The sequence below is a fragment of the Amblyomma mixtum genome, chromosome 2 (assembly GCF_055824585.1).
Source record: "Amblyomma mixtum isolate Tamu chromosome 2, ASM5582458v1, whole genome shotgun sequence".
Classification (NCBI taxonomy): domain Eukaryota; kingdom Metazoa; phylum Arthropoda; class Arachnida; order Ixodida; family Ixodidae; genus Amblyomma; species Amblyomma mixtum.
Genome location: NC_143013.1, coordinates 61,484,163 through 61,504,252, shown reverse-complemented (window position 1 = coordinate 61,504,252; position 20,090 = coordinate 61,484,163). Strand labels below are relative to the sequence as shown.

The 20,090-nt window shown below is 48.7% G+C and overlaps 1 protein-coding gene across 3 annotated transcripts in view; it reads right to left on the bottom strand.

Moving 5' to 3' along the window:
* The window catches only part of LOC149359517 (uncharacterized), a 52,534-nt gene that overhangs the window by 8,135 nt on the left and 24,309 nt on the right, over positions 1-20,090 (bottom strand). For 2 of the 3 annotated variants that reach the window (XM_089571722.1, XM_089571720.1), the window contains exons 3-4: positions 12,365-12,540; positions 10,184-10,309 (exon numbers count right to left, since the gene is read on the bottom strand). In XM_089571722.1, the coding sequence (XP_089427848.1) occupies positions 10,184-10,309; positions 12,365-12,540 (302 nt within the window). The remainder of the gene's footprint in view (positions 1-10,183; positions 10,310-12,364; positions 12,541-20,090) is intronic. The other variant, XM_089571721.1, reaches the window with a different exon arrangement.

Below are 20,090 nucleotides of genomic sequence, written 5' to 3'. Positions count from 1 at the left end.
GGTCACGCGACCAGGACGGGCGCCACGCTTGACCTCGGCCTGTCCAGCACTGGCTGAAACCGAAGCGGACACGTTCTCTCCTCGGCTCCTCGGCCAACTTCTCCCTTTACAATTTTTGCTTGCTCTCTTACTCGACCGGCTAGTTATTTCCCCACTGGCTGCCGTTTCTCGGGAAAAACGATCCCTGCCTGCAGACGGTCCCCGGCGCCCATTTTCTTTCAGATAATTATTTAGACCGCCCCCCCACCCCCCCCCTTTTTTTTTCTCGGCCGGTTCTCGCCGCTTCGCAAGCGCATAGCGACGAGACACGGCGTCACGGAGGGGCTAGCGCAGGTCATGCATGAGACGCTATGCAAGCGCTGTTGACAGGTCTCGCAAACCACGTGCCCGGCGTGTGATACTCTCCGCGTCAACTCGCGCCGGCATACAAGCGTTGTTCAAGCAGGCTACGGTACCTAAGAAGCGCACGCTCAGAAAAGTATATAAGTATAGAGCGGAGGGCGTGGCGTAGACGTTGAATCAGGTGTGCTTACTAAGCTCACGTCAATGCGTCTTCTCAAGTGTTTTTTTTTTTCTAGAGCGCAACTTTAAGCGCCCGTTGGTAGGTTGAGCCGCGTCACTGCCGTAGGTGTAACCGAGCCAAACCATAAATAAATAAATGAAATAAAAAAACACTCCCACGACTGGATTCGAACCCACAGCGCCAAGAACAGATCACCTTGGCTGGCCACTGGACAAGAGCACTGTGCAGTGCACACTTTTTTTTTGTCTTTATGTCTTCATCAACTAATACTACTATCGAACTAATATCGCCGCCAGACGTGCCGACGACCCAGCAAAGCAAAACACTGACACCCACAATGCCGCGCTCAAACTACGCATTAGGGAGCATCGTTATTGTCCCTACAATTTTCTTCTGCATCTTCGAGATGCTTCCATAATTTCTGGTTAAGAAAGGAAGGGCAGATATTCCAGGCATAGTACTTGGTCCCGGAAAAAGATATATAGCGCTCATCACATTATGGGAGTTCGCGCCTTATGCAGTGAGCTGCGTTCGATGTGACGCCAAATATACGCAACACAGAGCAACGCGCACAGCGCTGTGAAACTAATTAAGTATTGCGATAGTGCAGAAGAAAATTAAGAAAGCATTGTTTTCAGGTTACTAAGTGAGGATAAATTTCAGTGCTTTGTGGTCGCAACCTCTGTTCAAGTGAAAAAAATTAAAGATTTTGTGGCCGCAAAGGTGTAATTGTGCACGGAGCAGTAACGAAGCAATGCCTTAAGGCTTGGATAAGTGTGGCCGGGATGCAAAGTCAACACTGGTATGAGGGATAAGTGCCACATTACACTTGCTTTGTGCATTACTTGGATGCGTTCACATGACACAGGTCAACGTATTGTTTACTAAGGAACGTTTCAAAAAGCTCTGGAAGCCGCTTAGTGACAGATTCCAGGCAGTAGCTGCAGTAATCCAAAGCAAAGGAAATAAACAAGCGCCATTGGTGTTGAAAGTCAGAACCACAAAACTTCGAAGCTCGTCCCGGAGATTCCACTGCCGCTCAGCGTTGTAATCCGGACGACAAAATAACGTTGCAGAACACTGACTTCACTCTCGTGAACTGCACTTCAAGGTACAGCCTTTGTCAAAAGTTTGGAGCCCAGGGGGTCCGCTTCTGCAGCACACTATCTGGTTCGTAATGCATCTCCAGCGCTCCAAATTTGCTGAAGATAAGGAGATTTCTGGTCCTGCCTCCTCCAATGGGTAGGACTACCACGAATGTTACAGGAGTCTCACTGCGAGGCTTAGAAGCAAACCTCCTGGGCTCTAAACTTTTGACAAAGACTGTACCATGCAGTAAGCAGCCTAAATCTACTACAGCGCTTCAAAGCCTCGGCACGGAAAACTTGGACGGCTAGCAAAAAATTGCCACCAAAGGAAAAAAGCGGAGAAGTTTTGGGTTTTTTCGAGAAGGCAAAATCTCCTCTTACGGGCTCCTGGCAGCGCGAACGCGGTGTCGCCAAACCTGAGCTCGGTGCGCGCGTCGTCAACAGGCCGAAGAGACGCGTGCGCGCGAGGCCCGGGAGCCGGTCGCAGGGGCGCCGAAAGCGGAGACCTGCTGATAGACGGCGCCGACGCGGTGACGGCCAGGGCGACCCGATATAAAATAACATCGCACGAGATAGTGGGCCTCCTTATCTGCCCTATTAAGGGCCTTCATGAGCGAACGCCGCCTTGCGAGCGAAGACAAGAATCCCGCTCAGGCCCATAGACCGGCTTCTGCAGCACCACTATGGGAGCAATACGGAGTCGACGGTTTCTCTAGGGCGTCAATACTCCGGCTCGAAAATGCGGTGCTTCCAAAGGAGGACGACAAAGTCGCCATACCTCACAATCGAAAGGCATTGCCAAATATCGTTTGCAAAAGAAGATTCTCGAGAGACGCACAAAGAACACGATGTATATGCTTGCAGTCGTAATGGATGTGTTCAAGCCAGGGTGCAAGTTCGGAAGGACGTGGGTGCGCAAAAGAGTAGGAAAATTACAACACGCCTTGAGGTGGCTTTCCTGGGCGGCCTTATAGAAGTGACCTGACTAGTTTCTCGATTTCTGAAGCAGCATGAGCAATGAGACCAGGAACTGGGTGTTGAGCACGTGATCTCCAGTATACGTGGTGTGGTCATGTACTAGAGTCTGCACCGAGTTTCCAAAAGCAATATCTGGTTTTCTTGCAGGCCGTGCAGTGTAGCTCGCTCCGCATTTCCAATGCTTCGAACCTCTCTAGGGTAACGGAAACTCACTCCCACTTCTGCCGCAGTCTAGCAGCAAATTTCGCGCGCTGAGAACTTACGAAGCACCCGCACGCCTATGCATTCACACAACACATTCCTCTCCAAAAAATACCGATGCCGATCGAACGTTTCCGATTGTTTTGCCAATCGCTCCTTCCGTATGGCTGTCACGGTGTGCGATCAGACTCCCAAACTCACGACCGCTTATTTCTTTGGCGTCGCCACATTCTTATCAGACTTAAATGAGTCATATAGGCCAGTGTGTTATAGGGGAATCCCTAAGTAGGCAAGCTAATCTATAATCAATGGTTTGATTTAAGAGGGTTTAACGTCCCAAAGCGACTCAGGCTATGAGGGTCGCAGTAGTGAAGGGCTCCGGAAATTTATACCGCCAGAAGTTCTTTAACGTGCGCTTACATCGCACAATACATGGGCCTTTAGAATTTCACCTACATAGAAATTCGACCGCCACGGACGGGATCGAACCCGCATCCTTCGGGTCAGCAGCCGAGTGCCATAACTACTGAGCCACCGCGGCGGCCAGACTAACAACAAATTAGGGTGGGCGAAGAAAAGGAATGGAAAATAGCGCCCGACAAACAGAATGGGGCTACCTTCGACTCGGACACATGGTGTACCGTTGCTGTTAGAGTCCTGCTAGTGCGTGACAATACGCATGTGCTCGCTGCCACATGGTCAGGCGAAGCCAAAAGCTTAGCGAACGTCGGATAACTATAGAGGGCCACGTTACGTTGCAGTATAACAAACGCACACAGCATAAGGTTTGCATCTCCTGAGCAGCGCAGTATATGTTTTAAGCGCAGCTTACAATTCCAAGACTTCCTTTCATATTTTATGCCGGCTAGCCACGCTACGAACCTCACCAAATGCCTTTTAGGGAGCATGACATGCAATATTGTGTCCGGTTGGGAAAAGTTTTGAGTTTAAGCCGAAATTCTCCCACTATGCTGGTGAAATGTACAGCATATATTGCATGCGTTGAAATGCGCTGTGTAACTCGACGCAGGGCGTGCATGTATCCCCAGCGATAATCAATGCAGCATGAGCCAGGGCTCATTGGTAGCTTCGGCACATATGTATACGTTATCTTGCTTTTTTTATTACTAACAGTGAAGTGCCCCAAGGGTAACAATCAATCCTAACCATGACCATTGCTTTAACGCAAGGAAGGCTAATGACTACATTCGGTGCCCTGTTTTCTGAGTGAATGCTAGTGAATTTGGTGCTAATGAACTTTGCTAATGGACGTGGTGGAAAATGTGAAGTATGCAGGCATCTTCTCTCATACAGTGCACTCTTCGCTGCTATGGCATTGCGTATCAACACGAAAGCGACGTCGCCGCATCCGCAATGATCTCGGGGCTTGGTTCGTAGCCACAGCATGCACAGCAAGGGCGTAGGCTGTTGCTCGGTGCCAGCAAAAAAAAAAGAAAATGAAAAATCTCACGAACTAGAGGAAGGAGGCGGCCCAGCGACACGGGGGCGTCGCGGACATCCTAGACGCAGCGACCTTAGTCGCCGCAGCATGCGGTTATGATCAAAATCTTGACGCTTCGGGTTATCGCAAAAAGACGGGGTTGAGGCGAGGAGGGTGCGCGGAGTACGTTCACAGCGCCCAGCAGCGGTGTACGCTGCTGCTTGGATGACGCGGCCGGGCTGGCGGGCTCAAGACGAGAGGAGAGCCCAAGGTTCGCGGCGGCGCGGTCAGATAACGTCACTCGTGTCTCGCTGCACGCGTCAAATGCACGCACATGAGCGCACTATGATGAAACTGAATGTTGAAGACCGGTTCTTGCTTTTGCTTCCTGCTCTACTGGCTCGCGGGCGCGTATCGTTCTGCAAACGAGCAGGCATGCACCCGCGCACGATGCTCAACGTCAGAAGTATATAGCTACACGCAGCGGCCGGCCGCCCAAAGCGGCAACACAGCCGATTCCCTGCTTTGGTCACGATAGAAGGTGTTCCACCGATCGCATGTCGCAGAAAACATTTATAATGCCAGTGGGATTGCGGCGCTTCTACTAGGTGGCACTGTTGTCAACCCGCTTTTAAAGGGTATACCGTGGGTATACCATCATCATCGCCACCATCACGAAAACATTAGCCTGGGCCCACACCTACCTTATACGATGTAGTTGAAACTACATCGTATAAGGTAGGTGTGGGAAGTCGTGCATATGTACCGTCTTTGTCAAAAGTAACCAGGCTGCATGGCTTGCTTCTAGCTTGTATAGTGGAGCCCTTGTGGCTTTCCTAAAGATCAAAAGGTGTTGGAAGGTAAGAAGACCCTCAGTCCTTACCTTTAACGACCATTTCAGCTTCAGGGAAGGTGTAAGGGCTCCACTGTACGAGCTAGAAGCAAACCATGCAACCTGGTTACTTTTGACGAAGACTGTACTTTGTTTTCCTTTTGGCGTGGGCAAGTCAGAAGAGGAGGCGTCTTTAAATAAATAAGATTTCCGTTTGAACTGTTATAAGAAAAGACAGAGGCCACATTTAAGGCAAAACTAACAGTGTAAAATTGAAATACTGCCAGTTCCAACGGTGTTGATGCACACCGCAAGAAGTTTCGTGGATAAGTAAAAAAAAAAAAAGAAGTTCCCCTCCACCTTGCACAGTAATGAGTGCAGCATTCACAATTTAAACTTTTGGAATTCGACATCGGGAAACTGCAGTTATTTGACGTTACTCGACCAGTGCCGACTAGAAGCAGGAGCAGGAGCAGAAATTACATACACCGCCACTGCCACCTGGAACTCATTTTGTTGAACTGCACTCGTATCGCATGTACCTCTTTCGAACGCTAATACTGCGCTAAAGAAGCTTGAGATATTAAATACATTATTAGCTTTCATCAACAGCCTACTTTTTCCTTCTCCGAGTATCGATTGGTTGGAAAAGGCGCTCTCCCTCGTTAAGAAGAACAAACTTGACATGTCGCTTTTACGTGCCTCCTAATTAAATACTCCTCGCGAAACGGAAATGGAGGCCCGTTCCAGCCACGACGCTGGGTCACGTGCTTTGACAAGGTTTCTGGTGCCCGACACGAACGAAGCCCTCTAATCCAATCGCTGTGGCGGCGGCCGTACGAACCAATTTTCACGCGCTACCTCAAGGCATTACAACGGCCAAAGGACGTCAGAATAAAAAAATTACCGGGGACACTTTAGGAACTGCAAATAATTCGAAAGCATTGCAATCCTATTTAAATTGTATTCTAGCTCAATCTTTATTTTATTCTAATTTTTTCCATCTCTATGTAGTTGCTGCAATTGTAAGTACTTTTGCAGGCTATTAAGGCGAAAGCCTTTATTGCCTCATCGTTGTCGACAGAAGGCTGTCAGCAGCGGTGTCACGCTTTTGATGGGCGTCCACCGAGATCTGTGAGACAGTTACTGCGCAATTTCCTTTCCTCAAACAGAATATTCATTTTCTTCATTACGGCCCCTCTCCCTCTTTCTTCTTTCACTCCCACTTCCTCCCTTTCTTTACAAACGGATGACGGGTGTCCACCGAGATATGTGAGGCAGTTACAGCGCAATTTCCTTTCCTCAAATACAATTTTCATTTTCTTCATTACGGCCCCTCTTTCTCTTTCTTCTTTCACTCCGACTTCCTCCCTTCCAGTACGGTACGGTTCAGATGTCCACCGAGATGACAGAGAGTGTCATTCCCTTTCCTCAAAAAGCGTTGCGTTCATGGATGGATGAATGGATGGATAGGAGCGCCCCCTTTGAAACGGGGTGGTGGCAATTGCCACCATGCTCAGCTTTTATTCTTTATTATTTTTTGTTTACTGTGTTGGCAATTCTCATTAAGATTCTCCATCACCTTTGCCTACGGTTTCCTACAATTCTAACCTTATGCCACATCTCTGCTTTTCAGCCACCAATCCTCCAATCGCTTTTTGCTGACTTCCACTGCAGATTTATTTACATCACCATTGTTATCTTTAAACCCTAGGGCCTCAGAAAGAGTGACTGTGCCTGCATCGACATCCGGATGTTTACCATCACATTTGATTATGAGGTGTTCAATTGTTTCCACAGATCTACCACACACTGCACATGTGTCATCTTCTTCGTTAAATTTCTTTTTGTAGCTGCGCGTTCTAAGACACCCTGATCCAGCTTCAAAAAGTAGGGCACTGCCTCTTGAGTTATCATAGAAAAATTCTTTCCTGATCTGCCTTTTCCAGAATCGATATAGTTCTACACTATGTTTCTTTTCCATTGAATTCATCCAATTTTTAACTTCCGCGTTTTTAACCTGTCGTTTAATGCTCTTTCTTTCTCCGTCTTCATGACCGGCATACTTACTGGTTAGTTTCTAGTTCTTTTCCGCCACTGTGAGTCAACGTTCTTTCTGTATAAATATTTAAATACCTTAGCTGCCCATCTGTTATCGTCCAATTTCCTCAGGCGTTCTTCATATAGTATTTTACTCTTAGCTTCCCGTGCTTCGAACGATGCCCAGCCCATATCCCCTTGTACTGCCTCGTTTGTGGTTTTGCCGTGGGCACCTAGTGCTAATCTTCCAACAGCTCTCTGATTTACTTCTAATCTCGACTGAACTTCTGCCCTTAGGCACAGAACCGCATTGCCGAAAGTAAGTCCCGGCACCATTATTCCTTTCCAAATACCTCTTAGTACTTCATATTTGTTTTACCCCCATAATGCCCTATGTTTCATTATCCCGGCGTCTCTTCGTCCTTTTGCCGTAAGAGCCTGTTCGTGCTTTTCCGTGTATATCTGCCCTTCGTTTAGCCATAGCAGGTTAAAACTAACGCCTACCGTTCATCATTCTTTCCTCGAACCACAGCTGAGTGGAACGCCTTACCCTATGAAGTAGCTGACATGCCCTCAGTTGAATCTTTTGTTACAGCCGTGTCATCTTATCTATGATGCTGCAAGTGTTTCTTTACAACGCTTCTTGTTTTGCCGTCCGCCTTTCAAAGTGTATTCCTTCTTTCTTTTTTTTTGTGTGTTTTTGATTGTGCACATTCCTTCATGGCTGATTGTCAATAGCATGTTTTCTTTCTTTGCCGCTGTTAAACTCACCTTAGCAATTGTTCAAGAACAATGTATCCACTCCTGCTTTGACTGCCAAGAGGCAGTTGGCAGTATTTTATAAATAATAATAATAATAATAATAATATCCCGAGGTATTTGTATTCGGCCACTTTGGGTATTTCGTGTCCTTGTATCGTAAGCCCCTGATCAGTTGTATCGTTAAAAATCATCACACCTGATTTAGTTGCGCTAAAACTGAATCCTAGAGCGTCTCCTTCGTCTCCACAGCAATTAACCAAAGTTTGTAAATCTTCCTGGCTATCTGCTAACAGTACAATATCGTCCGCATACATTAAACCCGGGAGTCGCTGCTCAACTACATTTTCCGCCTAATCTGTACGACAGATTATAACCCAGATTACTTTCTTCTAGCCTTCTTTCCATATTTATCACGTAAAGCATGAACAGCAGCGGTGATAGAGGACAACCTTGCCTTAATCCTTTGTGCACCCCCACAGTTGTGGTACTTTTTTTCCCTTCCCATGTAATTTCAACTTCATTATCTCGGTAGATTTCCTGTAGAAAATCAATTACCTCATCACCAATACCTAAATCTTTCAATATGCTCCACAGGAGTTCCCTGTTCACGTTATCGTATGCACCGCTTATGTCCAGAAAGGCTAAAAACAGAGGTCTATTTTCCGCCTTAGCTATTTCTATGCATTGGGTAAGCACGAACAGGATATCATCTAGCCGCCTACCCCTTCTGAACCCATTCTGAAGTTCTCCGAGTATCCTATTCCCTTCTACCCACGACTGCATTTTTAATTTCACCGCCTGCATTGCCAGCCTGTACATAACAGATGTTATCGTAATCGGACGGAAGGATTTTATGTTCATCTTATCTCCTTTCCCTTTATAAATCAAATTCATTTTACTCTGTCTCCAGCTGTGCGGAATTTGCTGATTTGTTATGACTGCCTCCAATGCTTTTATCAGCGCTTCCTTGCTTCTTGGGCCAAGTTCATTAATCAGCTTAATTGGAATTTCGTCTATCCCTGCGGATGTGGTTTTAGGAATATTCGCTTCCGCCTATTCCCAGTTAAGACTAGTCAGTTCTAAGCTGTTCTCTTTTGTGCTGTCCTGTGTTGCCGCCTCACTTGGGGAGATTACCCCATTGGCGTTGGCGTTGCTAAAAGACGCAGCTATAAATGACGTAATGTAGTCCACAGCATCGTCTCCCTCTAAACATTTTCCCTCAGCATCTATAATCTGTTCCTGCTTTCTTTGATTTGTTTTTCCCAACCAGCTTATATGGTTCCATAATTTTCTTGGCCCCCCTTTATTTCAAAGGGCAAGCCATAGGCAAGCCCTTATTTCAAAGGGCAAGCCATAGCGCCGAACGGGTGGTAGCGTTCCGCGGACTCCCTGGCAGCACTACAGCACGCTGTCGCTTTCTACTCCTAAAGGCGAAGCTTAAGCGTCACTGATTAGCAGTTAATTAGTATTTAGTCATTAATCAATAATTAGCCACTAATTCGTAATTTGTCGTCACTTAGTAATTAGTACTTAATTATGTGTAACGTCATCCAGTGGTGACGTCACCAGTGCCACAGAGGCAGTCAAAGTGGTGCGGAAAACGCTTTCGCCTCTACGCACTTTAGACAGTCAAAGTGCCCCCTGAGATACTATTGGTCAACATTTCGTAATGTCCCACCTCTGACGACGTCACACCGTTCCTACCAACCGCGAGGTCTGTAACGCCGCCACTTCTTCGGACGGGTTTCCGTGTCGATGAGTCATCTAATGCTTTCGCATTAGTAATGGCCATGACTGACCACTAATGTGGCGGAGATTGCTTCGAAGCACTGCAAACCTTACGAGGAGCCGAGTGCGACAAGGCACTACCCCAAGCAGCGCAGCTCACAACAGACACCAACACGGAAGCGAATCCGCCTTATTTACAATATGGCCCCTGGTGAGTGTCCAAAATTCGTCTGCTACTGGTTGAAAACAAATGCACGTGGGACACGCAGGCGCGATCGCGAGGAGCCAACTGCGCCAGCGAAGTGGCAATTGTGTGTGCTTGGCAGCTATCGCCATCTGTCGTATGCGCCTGTCACTAACATGAACTGCGCACGGCCACCTGGATCGGCGCGCGAGCCCCGCCGCACGCGCGTGATCAAGGGGGCCGTGAACTGCGCATGCGCAGTAGGAGCCGGCTGTGTCATTTTAAACCAGTGAAACTGGAAGAGAAGAGGCACGCATGCGCACAGCGGCCGTGCGAAAAAAAAGCGTATTCCGCACGGCGGCAGAGCAGAAAGCGTGCAGAAAGGGAGCGCGTTGAAGTTACTTACCCCGTGCAGTCGGAAGTAGAGGCCGCAGGCGTTGCAGACGGGCTCGCCAACATTGTTCCGCCTCCACAGCGACGTGGTGCTCGTCTGGCAGTTGGAGCAGGTCAGGCCCACGCGTCGAGCCGCGGACTGTGCCACGCGCACCGAAAGAGAAGCAAAACCTCCCATGAATACAACAGCTGCTGGCAACGGCAGTGCACTCGCGTACAAATCAACATCGCAACCACCGAATGAGCACTCGAGAACGGACGCCCTAAGATAACACAAAGCGACAAGCGCGCACAAATCCGAGTGGAAAAGTAATAGCGGACGGACATCGGCTTCCTATGAACTTTGATCTTGCCTTTTGCAGAGGGTTTAACCAAGACAGGAGGTATCCAAATTTTACACGCAATGAAACGCAATGAACGAGACCCACTCTTTTCTTCGCGCACCTTTATTGACCTCTGCATTCTCTTTTGCAATCGTGTTGTTAGTGGCCCAACTCTTTACACGTCTTTTCGCTTACTGCTTCTCAGCCATAATGCACTCAGTCACTAGTTCGTACAGCGGAATGATATTTTTTTCTTTTACCGGAATTAAATCATAAACGTGCCCAACGTAACTGCACGTATACGTAGAAGCAGCTCATTTTTCTGGTAATCCTGCCGCCACTTTAAAACAACCAGTTATTATAAGTAAAATGAGTGTTTATTAGCCCTGGCAACGACGTCCCAATAAATATACAGCAGCGCTGTCCGAAGTCAGCTTATCGGCGTCTTTCAGCGAGCGATTAGACAAGCAGCAAGTACTTAACAAGGCGGTCGCCTTAATGGCGGAGCAGCTTTCAACCGATCAACTGCGAAGAAGCAAAAGCCCAAGGCTTCTGCAAAAGAGGGCGCCACGCAAGACATATCTATAACGGCCCACGGCAACACAAGCCACGGCGAAAGCCCACGCCATCACTCTTGCTGTCGCGGCAGGGCGGCCGGGACAAAGACAGACTGTTGTGCAGGGCTGGGTGTTAACCCGATCGGCTTCGGTTACAAAGACAGCCCCGCCACGAAGTGTTTGGACACAGCAGCGAGTGTCGCCGTCGTCTAGTCGAGGTCTGGTAGCTTCCGGACCAGTGGATGGGTCCAATGCATTCATGCGCTAGTGAACAAATGATCTTGCAGAATGCGACGGCTCGTTTGTGCAGTTACCAGTCTGTCTCTTAATGAACAATCGGTCTGTGCATCCCATATCGGACCATACATGATCAAATATTCAGATCCAACGAATGTGAACAGTAGCACTAGCCAAGAGCTGTATAGTGCTGCTTGGGTAACCGATGCACTGCCATCTTATTGACTAATGCTGTTACCCGTCACGCAAGGCGCCGTTCATTGTGATGCAGCAGATGTGCTCAAAACAATACAGAAGGTTAACATACATAACATTGCGAATCTTTGTGATCGTTTCAGCCAATTCCAGTGACATTACTCCAATTCCAATTCCGGTTGTATTATGTTTTGTTCAGTTATCGGCAGTACGCGAAAGCTACTGCACATATCACAACGAAGTCAGCATTTTTCAGTGCAAAAAGAGCATATAAGTGAGCTGAAAGAAATAAAAAAATTTGCTGTGGTTTAGCTCTGGTTAAACCTGGAGGATTGCGAAAACAACGAGGAGAGAAAGAGAGAGGCGATGGAGAGCGCCCGGCAGCGGCGGCGGTCCCGGCACGCTAGCTATGTGCCGCTACTGCGCATACGCAAATGGCGAGCGCGGCGGCGGCACCTCTGAGTCACCCGCGCAGCGACGGCAGCGGCGCGCCAGCTGTGCGCCGTGTGACGTCACTGCTCCTCGCGCATGCGCAGTACGGCCTTTCCTCGGCTCCGCGGAATGGCTCGGCGACTAGCGTAGTGTTGCTTCCGGAACAAAAAGCTGGGGAAAGTAACAAAAATTATCTTTCCCACTATTCACTCCACCCGGCATAATGAGATCGTTCCCGTTGTTACGCCGGCATGCATGTTAGCCTGTGCTGGTTTAGGATCTCTTCAATCTTGCTACACAGTGACGTTGTTCGCTTATACACCCGCGCTGCTCAACTTACAGTTGGCGATCAATTAGACTCGGCTAGTTGGGACAAGATCACTCTTAACGCGGAAATAAATGAGAAAAACAAACAAGAAAAGAACGCTTGGTGCGAGCCTGCTTGCTCACCAGTCTGCTCACCACTCTCCGGGGCGTCTTGACGACCGGCCTGTGGGCGCCGTTCATCTTGTTGTAGAGTCCGCACGCGTTGCAGAGGTAGTGGCCCGTGCCATCGCGGCGCCACAGGGGCGTCGAGATGGCCCCGCAGTTGACGCACTCGCGGCCCTCGCCGAAGTAGTCCAGGTCTGCACGGGCGAGGCAAAGAAGAATGAGGGGGCCATCCATCAATTTTGCCAACGAGCTCACGAATGTGCCGCCGGAAAACTCTAAACAAACTCCCACCCCCTGCCTCGCGCGCCACGCATCAAGGCACGCGCGGTGTCGGGTTCCGCCGCCCGTGTCACGATGGCGGAGTCCCGGACGGCACTCTGTTACCGTGCAACGACGACAAACCAGCGGGACGTGGTAGAAAATGGGTGGGTGTCGTTGCTCGAGCCGATTTACAAGGATTTAGTTCTCTGCGCGTTGGCCTGTTAGGGACTAGACGTCGTGAATCGTGACAGGCCTTCCTAACTCAAGACAGCACAACAAACTTTGTCGACCACGGTGCTAAACCGCTTGGGCCCCCTAATGACCAAGATGTCACCCATGAGCATCTTCAACAGCGTGGAGTTCCCGGTCGTTTTTTTTTTCTTTTCTCTTGCGTGTATTACATAACACTTCGGGCAGACTTCAACAACAGTCTTTAGAAGAGTCTTTCAGTGTAGCAGTGATCGAAAAGCTCGCAGCCCACTTTCCTGTACAACCCTATTCCACTCGTACCGCTCCATACACCATTGCACACATACGCACACATCTCAGACACGCTCAGCACATTACCGTCGCCTTCCCCTGGCGACATCTTCCACCATTTTGTGTGGCTTTGTAGTAAAGTAAAAACTCGACTGGAAAACGAACACTTCAATGTCGGCGTAGCTACTTTTCTCGCCACTGTGGCCTGTCGGAGGCCATGCGAGAGCGCCGCACACATTCAACATGCAGGTCGAGGGATCTAATCGGGCCGCTGCGGCCGCATTATATTAGAGACTAAATGAGAAAATTGATGCATACTGTACGATGTCAGTAGAGGTCAAAGAACCTGAGAAGGTCTAAATTAATCGCGAGCAGCCATTACAGCGTCTCTCGTTGCCCATGTGCAGATTTGTGACGTTGCACCCCTATACCTTTACCATACAACATCCCTCCGCGACAGTTTTTGAAACTTGCGAAGGTCTGTCTTGTTTTCTTTAATGATGTAGACCTCTTCGCTGAAAGCACATATAACGAGCTTTTTTTTTAATTCAGAAAACAAGCAACTGTGGCACATTCTGCACAAACGCATCTTTTCACCGACAAAAATTATTTTACGCTTAAAATCTTGCATGTTTCCTCACATACGCCAACCTGCTCCTTTCTACCAGGGGAGATCGCATTCATGCCAATGTCAACAAGAACGCAGCGATACGCTTGGCGCGCCTTAGCATATGTTGTGCAATATCAGCTCTGCTAACGACGTCCACTGGAAGGCTATCAAGAACCCAAAAAGAGGTCAGCGGCTAATCAACAAAAACTTACAAATCGAGCATGCAGGATTACTCATATAATTGTGCATGATTTGTGACGTTTATAGCCGGTCAGGGAAATTACGACCAAAAATACCAAGATCAAGCTGAGCCCGGTCAATTAAACAGTCTATTCTAGCATGGTCGTGCAAGTCTTGAGAATACGAGGAACAGGGTGTGGGGAACCTCTTACGAATTAAGGCCTTAGTTTTTGTCGCCTTCCACTAATCTGAATTGTGTACTATTGTGATTAGTAAATGAATCAAGTTCGAAGACATGATCACTTTACCAAATCTAGCTCGACCAACGATCTCGATAAATTTCTGCGATCTTCTACGATCAGTGTAATAGCACCTGGACTAGAAGCTTCTAAAGCGCCACTTATTGTATATTGAACTAAAGGCCAACACAGGAAGGTTTTCCAATGCCTTTCGGCCTTTCCCAAGCCCTGAAGGGTATAGAACTCAAATCACAACGCAGCCAGGCTGCGGAGCCTCTTAGCGAAACCACGGTTAATGTTGCGCCAAGAATCATCTACTAAAGCTCTCACTTCATACGCCAGGGTCGAACGGAAGCAGCGCGCAGATCCTTCGCGGGCATTTACGGCCCGACGTCGACCCGAAACCCCGCAGGCCAGTGATCTGTGGCTTGCCATTCTTTTTACGAGCGCAGGCGCCGAGCGGGGGTGTCGTGTTAGCGTGCGATGTGCTGAAGGCGCTATGTCTTCGAAAGGGCTCCTGATATTTATGTGGACTGTACACTTGGTGTCCCCTTCCCCGGCCTCCTCCCGCTGCTCCCGCGGAGCTTCCGACTGCTTTGCATCACGGGGACGATGACCGTCTAATTTCGGCCCTTTAGACGCGCTTCAGTCGGGGGACGCGATCTTACAGGATCGCACGGCGTATCGCCGACTCTTCAGATTGAGTTCGCATTGTCAGTGCGAGGCAGGGAACCATACAGCTCAGACTTGCGAAGGAAAGAAAGAAGCTGAATAAAAAAACCCAAAATGCTCTTGTACTATGTTCAGTCGGCAACGAATATTTACCCGGTGCGGTTGCGCAGAAAAAAAAAATTATTTCAGCGAAGGCACGGGACCGCTAAGCTCAAAAAAGTTGTGTGATGCAACAACCTCATGCAGGCCTGGTCATACAAATGTCCTTCAACTTGTATGATATTGTATGACATCTGTATGATAAATTAAGATTTTTCAAAAATGAATGACATTTGTACGGTAATTTTGTATGATGTGTATGATAACTGCATGACATTTGTATGACAAACTGTATGAGTAAGTGCGTAGGGGACGCACATTCTCCGTCTGCGGATATCGATAGCACACATCTGCGTTGCGAGGCAGTGCGACATTAAAATTCTTTCGTGATACGCGAGTCTCGGAAACTTTCGCTGCTGACTACTTCGTAATTTATCGCAGGTCTTCTTGGTACGCAATGGTACACATTTTTTCTTCTTCAAAACGCGACCAGGGTCCTTAAATATAACCATTCCTTCACGAATCCTTCCCATTTTTTTTTTAATTTCCAGCCCTTTACCACTGCCTGAAGGGCGGCAGATTAAAAAATGGCATGGAATCCGTTGGGGAATCCTTATTTTAAACCACCCCAGTCCTTTTCAAGCGGTACAGAAGGATGATAATCCGGCAAGAAATAGTAATGGCCTTCAAAATTCTGAAAAGTCCGCACATAATTAAAGCGCCTCCGAAATCACCCAGCGATACCTTTCCATAAATGTAAACGTTGGATGTTGTCCCCGTTTTAGACTTTTTCAAGGATTTTTATCCCCAGTATGAGTCACTAATCAACATCAGAACAAAGGTCATAATGGGAGCGCTCTATTATCTGGTTAACGGCAGACGAATCGCTGTAATATTACGACACTTCGCGAAACTCTACATCGATGCCTGCAAGAATGCAGTACAGACGCCTCTCGACTCGGTTCAGTCTCCCAGCGTTCACTCAGATCTCACGCCCCCTTTGTAGCGCCGATATCGTTCTTATCTTCGCCAGTGGACTGAGCATCAGGGCTGCAACACAGAGCCCCCACGCCGTCGGCTCGCGCAAGCTGTAGGCTGAAACCTCTGCATCCAGCGATCTCGTTGAGCGCTGCAAAACGACTCCGGCTACAGGACGCCAAGGAGGGCAAAATCTCACGCCCCGAGGCGGGCAGCGAGTCCCTTTGAAACGAACACTTCGGCCAGGCACCATAACGCTGACGCCACCACGCCAAAACCAAGCAACACGCACCCGCAACGTGTCAGGCGGCAGTGATCAAGCCGCCGCGACGAATTCTGCGCCAGCACGAAGCGGCTCGGCAAAAGCGAATGAATCAAAGAGCGGGCGAACGACGGAAGGGAGACCAGAGGACGCTTCATCAACACCCAGTGTCCCGTTACCCGGATCACGGATTGAACAGTGCCGCCGACTGGCGCGAATGAGGAGCGGAGGAGGAGGAGGCAGGAGGGAAAGGAGCTGGTGTCGCGCGGCGGCGAAATAAATACGTCACGTCAGTGGCTCGGCGAGGCAGGCAGGGCGCGTATGAGCTTGCGAAAAAGCAGGACCATGGCGCTTCTCCGATGCCGGCTGTAGTATGCTTACTAGCGGCCGCCGACATCGCTCGATCGTGAAAACGGCGGTCGTGAGGCCGTATGGGGGTGCACGAGACGGACTATACGGGAGCGCTCCACTGGATGCGCTGTACAGTACGCGTGCATTTGAAGTAAGCCAGATGTGCACAGGCCAGCGTGCTTACAGGCAGGGAACTGCGTTGCTGATCATGTTGTGTAGGCCGCATCGAAATTGGATCTTCTGTCTTAGCATCTTTGTTACGGGCAGTCAAATCCCAACTCGGCTTTTCCGAACGAATGCCAAATGAACAACGCAAGAAAAATGCATTGTAAAATCGCCACTGATTCCTTGTGCTGTACACCGTCTTCAGATGTTTGGAGCCTGTGTCTAGAGTCGTTTACCCCTTTTTATGCCTCAGTGTAATCTCGGTACGGAATCAGGAACCTGTGGTTCTTCGCCGTTCAAAAACCGGTGCACACAACAGATTCTATAGTCATTCATGAGTGAACAAGGTGAGTGCGCAGCGACCGCATTTTAATTCGCCTCTAGATCGTCAACGGTAGCATGTTATGAATTACGTGCAGTTCTCACTGGCCTGCCCGCTAACACTGTGGAGAGAAATAGAAAATGGGAATAGGAAATAGCACCGTCGAAAATAAAAGCTGAAAAAAATAACACCAGCAGCCACTTCAGCAACGTGAGAGAACTTGTCTGGAACTGCTCTGAGAGGGCAAGCTCGACGGATAGTTGGTACGGACAGGCAAACAGGACGGACAGACAGGACGGACAGACAGGACGGACAGGCAAACAAAAAAAATGGGACATCGAGTTTCAACGACGGATGACCGTCAGAAGCCGCCACGTGTTATGCAGTTTTACACAAATTACTCACACAAGACTAACCACGGAGTAGAAGGCAAGCACGTGTCCTGTCTACTTTGTCTGTCTTCTTTGTTTCTAATTAAAATAGACATTACTAACTTTTCCAACACTCGGCCTTAATTTTATAGCTAACCTTGGATGCATCTGGAGGCTATAACCGGCTTTCGAGTTGAATAATAGAAATTTTACGCCACAGAGAAGTTTTTTGCGTATAGCTATCCGTGCTCGCAGCTCAGCTCTGTGACACATCTAAATGACGAAGCTGTTCTGGCCTGGTGGGAGGGGGAACCAGCAGGCGCCAAACATCGAAGCTCACCCTTATAAAAATGGTCTATACACAGTCTATAGACTTCTTATAAACTATTTCCTTCCTATAGGCATTTATTTTTGTCTATTCATAGTACGTAGACTGCCTATAAACAGAAGTGTACTAAAAGTGTATGGCCATAAATCTATAAATTGTCAGTAGACTGGCTATAGCCTTTGTATTGCCTATAGACTAGTCTATAGAATTTTCTAAAGAGAGTTTATAGACTTTGTAGACAGAAGTCTATGAACAGTCTATGGACTCTCTGTACTGTGCGATGTCAGTGCACGTTAAAGAACCCCAGGTGGTCCAAATTTCCGGAGCCCTCCACTACGGCGTCTCTCATAGCCTTAGTCGCTTTGGGACGTTAAACCCCATAAACCTAAATCTAAACCTAAAACATTTTTTGGAAGGGCATGCGCCAAGTCAGGCTCTAGCATTTGTATTGCCTACAGACAAGTCTATAGAATTTTCTATAGAGAGTTTATAGACTTTGTAGACAGAAGTCTGTGGAGAGTCTACGAACTGTCTAAAAAATTATTTGTAAGGGCATGCTCCAAGTCAGAAAAACGAGCTTTCCCACATATTCACGCTTTGTCCGCAACCTTGCGGTCGACTCGCAGCCCTCCGTTTTAATTTTGCCGCGAAAACATACAAGTCCGAGCCCCAGTGCCCGCGAGAGTCCGGATCCGTCCCGCCCTCCACTTGAGCAGCCTGGTCGAGGTGCAACAGCCACTCTCCGCTGCTGTCTATCTTCGGGGAATGATGAAAGACTCGCAAAATGCACCGCGCGTCGCGTGTACGTGTCCCTCGTGCCGTTATCGCGAGTTCGATCGTACTAGAGGACTGCGACTCGAGATGGGCCGCCGGTGGGCCGTGGTTTCAAGACCGTTGCCATATCGGTTACCAGATAAGAAAACCGCCCGAGCTATGGAACAACAACTCAGCCTATCTCTGGGCGCTGGCTCCTTGAGAGAGCAGGCGTTACACCGATGAATACGCCTAACTGCGAGCGCACTGGCCTACCCTCTCAATTTCAGCATTAAAAAAAAAGCATTTTAGATCCGCTTGCTTCTCTCCAGGAGGCAACACGCAAATACCCATTAGTACCCATACCCATTAGTATCGGTGATACCCATTAGTAATTAGTTCTCGAACTCGTTCCAATTCGCTTAACAATTCAGATTAACTGGGATGCAAGTTTACGGCAGACACTTGTTCACTACTGAGTAGTTTGTATGCCTCTGCAGTAATGTTATAAACGTTTTGCGACTGGAGTGCTAGCGGAGTTTAGAGCTTGATGTACTGCTTTCAAGATCATCTTTTTCATATTGTCCTGAAGAGGTTGGTAACATGAACATTTGCGTTTTGAACGCAGACAACCAATAGCTCGAAGTAGTTCAACTCAGTGCACTGCGAAAACGCTAAACTTCCTCGCTTCTGAGTGGAATTCAAGGCAGATTAAAAAGTTCCGTCCATGGCTTCATCGACAGCTACTTCAAGCAAATCCGCTGGCAGTCAGTTCATGTGAACAAACCTGTCAATATTATATCCTCGCATTCAACAGAGCCTATAATACTGTTCCGCGAGTCTTTGCTTCACACGAAGTGGAAAGAGCGAGCTCAAAAATCTACCCAAAAAACATCCACTGTCACGATAAACGTCATTTCAGATATCTGAAGTCAACAGGCAAGCCTATGTTCCTATCTGCGATGAAACAATGCGAAACGTTAATGCGTGAAACATCCGCGGAAAAATACCAAAGCAAACCGAAGCCCCGCCGTTCTCGGCGGGCAGTCTCATCACAACGAGTACGCCATGCTATAGAGTAGCGCGCTGGGAAACGCGCCGCATACAGAGCTCGATCAAGAAGGAACCCCTGCACTGCAAAGATAAGGCGGCCGCTGGTCCCCGCGCCGGTTGCGACATCGTTGTCGAGCAAAAAACGGAGACAAAAAAAAAAGAGAAAGAAAAAATAGCGCCTCCGTCGCACGGGGCCGTACCTCCTCTCTGAATGAGTCGCTTGTGATGGAACATGGCTCCCTTTTTCTCCGTGCTGCTGCTGCTGCCGTGACGGGCGGTGAGCGCTCCGGCGTGCGGTCTCGGGAAGAACGGATGCCGTCTCTGAGCGCGCTCGTGAGCCAAGGCTTCGGCGGCGTGTACGGGCTCCTTATCGGTGCGCCCCCAGCTAGCCTACAGTCCCGCCTATCAGGCCTTATCGACTGTCTGCAGATACATCGGCCCAGTGCAATAAACACCGCCGCGAACGACCCAGATTGCGGCAACGGGGCACCCAGAGAAGCGAGGCGGTAGCGCACGCATACTATACGCTACTCTGGGGGCATGCAGAACCCCAGCTTTGGATATCGCCGGTGCTTTCCAATGCAAATCGTCTCTGCGCACCCCCTCCCCCGCTTCCCCCC